Raw genomic sequence first — 3,704 nt, forward strand, 5'->3', positions numbered from 1 at the left:
TTCCCCTTCGGCATCCACCAGGCCCGGAGCCACCGCAACATCAAGCTGCTGGAGGACGAGCCGCGCAGCCGCGACGAGACGCCGCTCTGCACCGTGGCGCACTGGCAGGACTCCCTGGCCAAGCGCTGCATCTGCGTGTCCAACATCGTCCGCAGCCTGTCCTTCGTGCCTGGCAACGACGCCGAGATGTCCAAACACCCGGGCCTGGTGCTGATCCTGGGGAAGCTCATCCTCCTGCACCACGAGCACCCGGAGCGGAAGCGGGCGCCGCAGACCTACGAGAAGGAGGAGGACGAGGACAAGGGGGTGGCCTGCAGCAAAGACGAGTGGTGGTGGGACTGCCTCGAGGTCTTGCGGGATAACACGCTGGTCACGTTGGCCAACATTTCCGGGCAGCTGGACTTGTCTGCGTACACGGAGAGCATCTGCTTGCCGATCCTGGACGGCTTGCTGCACTGGATGGTGTGCCCCTCCGCGGAGGCGCAAGACCCCTTCCCCACGGTGGGACCCAACTCCGTGCTGTCGCCGCAGAGACTCGTGCTGGAGACGCTCTGTAAACTCAGCATCCAGGACAATAACGTGGACCTGATCCTGGCCACGCCGCCGTTCAGCCGGCAGGAGAAATTCTATGCGACGTTAGTTAGGTACGTGGGCGACCGCAAAAACCCGGTCTGTCGAGAAATGTCCATGGCGCTCTTATCGAACCTGGCCCAAGGGGACACGCTGGCCGCGAGGGCGATAGCTGTGCAGAAGGGAAGCATCGGGAACTTGATAAGCTTCCTGGAGGATGGGGTGACGATGGCCCAGTACCAGCAGAGCCAGCACAGCCTCATGCACATGCAGCCCCCGCCGCTGGAGCCGCCCAGCGTGGACATGATGTGCCGCGCGGCCAAGGCGCTGCTGGCCATGGCCCGCGTGGACGAGAACCGCTCCGAGTTCCTGCTGCATGAGGGCCGGCTGCTGGACATCTCCATCTCGGCCGTGCTGAACTCGCTGGTGGCGTCCGTCATCTGTGACGTTCTGTTTCAGATCGGGCAGTTATGACCCCGGTGAGGAGGCCGCCCGTGTGAGTGACGACTGAGGCTCCCGTACCCGGCTGTTTTCTGTTCTGTTTCTCCAGCGTAGGAAGAAGGAAAAGAAAACGTGTGCTCCTCTGCCCCGTTCATATTTACCGATTGGGAATTAAAGAGAGAATTAATTCGAACAGTTATGAAATTAATATTTGCTGTCTGTGTGTATAAGTACATCTGTTGGGGTTTTTTAATTTTTTTTTTAACCAAAGTGCTGTCCAGTGTATTCAGAGGTCACTTTTTGTTTTTCACAGATTTTCTTTTTGATGTTCTTTCTTTTTCATGTTGTATTACATTTTTTGGGAAGCAAATTGACTTTAAAGAAAAAAGTTGTGGCAAAAGATGCTAAGATGGGAAAATTTCACCACACTGAGGCAAAAAGGTGAAAACCCATCCCTATCCCAGGCGTGTTATCCTTCAGATCATGAAATAAAGCTGTCCCATCGCCCAAAGCTCTGTGCAATAGAAACTGCTAGAAGGGTAGGTCTCGGGGCTCAAGGAGGCGTGTCAGTCAGTAGTCAGACTAGCGAACGATGCTGGTTTCTCCACAGGAAAATGGTTACCTTAGGCTCGGAGCAATCCGAATGGGTCTGTTTAAGTTAAAGTTGAAAATACGTACCTGACAACGATCAACGGAAATTGCTTCCTCACCACTACGTCATGTCTGCTGTCTGTCTTGACCTTCCACATGACAGTTCTTCACAATTCCTTTAATCATTTTTTAAATATTTTTTTTACTGCCTATGGGCTGTGATGTATATAGAAGTTGTACATTAAACATACCCTCATTTTTTTTTCTTTTCTTTTTTTTTTTTTTAGTACAAAGTTTTTAGTTTCTTTTTCATGATGTGGTAACTACAAAGTGATGGTAGATTTTAAATAATTTTTATTTTTATTTTATATATTTTTTCATTAGGGCCATATCTCCAAAAAAAATAAAGAAAAAATACAAAAATAAAAACAAAAAAAAAGAGGGTAATGTACAAGTTTCTGTATGTATAAAGTCATGCTCTATTTCGGGAGCGCAGCTGATCACCATTTGCTTCATGAATCAAGGTATGGAAATGGTTGCGTACGGATTGATTTAGAAAATGGTCACCAGTACAGACACAAAAGAGAAAAATACAACTAACAGGAAGAAATACAACTTCAAAGATTTTTCAGTGACGAGAATCCACATTTGTATTTCAAGATAATGTAGTTTAAAAAAAAAAGAGAAAAAAATCTTGATGTAAATTCCTCCTTTTCCTCTGGCTTAATGAATATCATTTATTCAGTATAAAATCTTTATATGTTCCACATGTTAAGAATAAATGTACATTAAATCTTGTTAAGCACTGTGATGGGTGTTCTTGAATACTGTTCTAGTTTCCTTGAAGTGGTTTCCTAGTAACCCAGTCATTTATAAGATATAGGGGAATACAGCCGTGTACTAATAACCAAGTCACTCGTCACCAAACCGTGAGGTCGGAAGGGACCCTTAGGGGTTACCCACTAGAGTGGGGAGCAACGGTTTGACTTTCTCAAATTATTTAGCTGATTAGCCTTTGTTTGAAGCAATCAACTCTGACACCATGGAGGTCTGAGACTTTTCAGTGTACGTGGGAGGTGGCTGCTGGCCCGTGAGGCGAGGCCTCGAGAGCTCTCCGGCCTGAGTGAAACTGCCTTTGACTAACCCGTCTTAATTTTAACCAGAGTTCAGTCTAGTCCGTGTTTTTTTCTGTGTGCCTCGGAGTTATTTTGCATTTAGTTTACTCCACCGTGTATAATATTTATATTGTGCAATGTTAAAAAGAATATGTTCTATTGTATGTGGTGTACATAGTGCAAAGTGATTATTTCTATTTCAGGGCATATTAATATTCTCATATTCCTTCCTACCTGGTGCACAGTAGCTTTTTAATACCAGTCGTTTCTAATTTAAACGTTTCCTTCCTGGGTCATTGACTGTTACTGTGTCGCAATCACCCTCTGAAACTGCTGCAGGATGAAGCTGTCAGTGGGCACCCTCTTAAGTCTACCTCTTCACACTCCCTCCCGGCACCGCATACCAAACTCCGAGTCCTCCGCCAGGCCTGTGGTCCGGGCGTCCGTTACCATGGTCACCCTGGGAAGAGTTAGGCAAGAGCTCACAGTTCTAATCCGAGCGAGCCGTGACTCTCGAGTGTCACAAGAAAAATTTTCCTGCAAGCAGCCTCATCCATCAGCGCCCACATCACTTAGTCTTCTTACATAGCAATCAGCCAAATGTGTGGTGAATTAAAAACCCATTTATAATCTACTTGAAATACATCTGCTTGCTAAGGACAGATTTTAGAGCTCCGAGCTTCAAATACAGAGATTTGTGAGAGGGGATTCAATATTATTAGAACTTCTCTCTTATAGAGTATGAATAAAAGGTGTATACAAACCTCGAAGTCTAGTATCCCAATCATTTGTCCATCAAAAGAGTAAAATCATTACAGAAGACTGTTGTCATGGTTGAGTTGTACTCAGTACCTAGAGTCCGACCATGGAGCGACACGTGTCTGCGCACTGACATGCCCGTGGCCTCTAGAGTAATCCAGGAAGACTAGCATCCTTCCTACATTCTCGCCCCAGGTTCAAGACGACCAGCCCGTGGAGGACTCAGCC

At 46.7% G+C, this 3,704-nt stretch overlaps 1 protein-coding gene across 1 annotated transcript in view; it reads left to right on the forward strand.

The window, feature by feature from the left end:
• ARID1B (AT-rich interaction domain 1B) overlaps positions 1–3,480 on the forward strand; it is a 387,394-nt gene extending 383,914 nt beyond the window's left edge. The window contains 1 exon segment of the mRNA XM_006779610.2: positions 3–3,480. Within this exon segment, the coding sequence (XP_006779673.1) occupies positions 3–1,044 (1,042 nt within the window). The 3' untranslated portion in view covers positions 1,045–3,480.
• Positions 3,481–3,704: the final 224 nt, after the last annotated feature.

The sequence above is a fragment of the Myotis davidii genome, unplaced genomic scaffold (assembly GCF_000327345.1).
Source record: "Myotis davidii unplaced genomic scaffold, ASM32734v1 scaffold1494, whole genome shotgun sequence".
NCBI classification, from domain to species: domain Eukaryota; kingdom Metazoa; phylum Chordata; class Mammalia; order Chiroptera; family Vespertilionidae; genus Myotis; species Myotis davidii.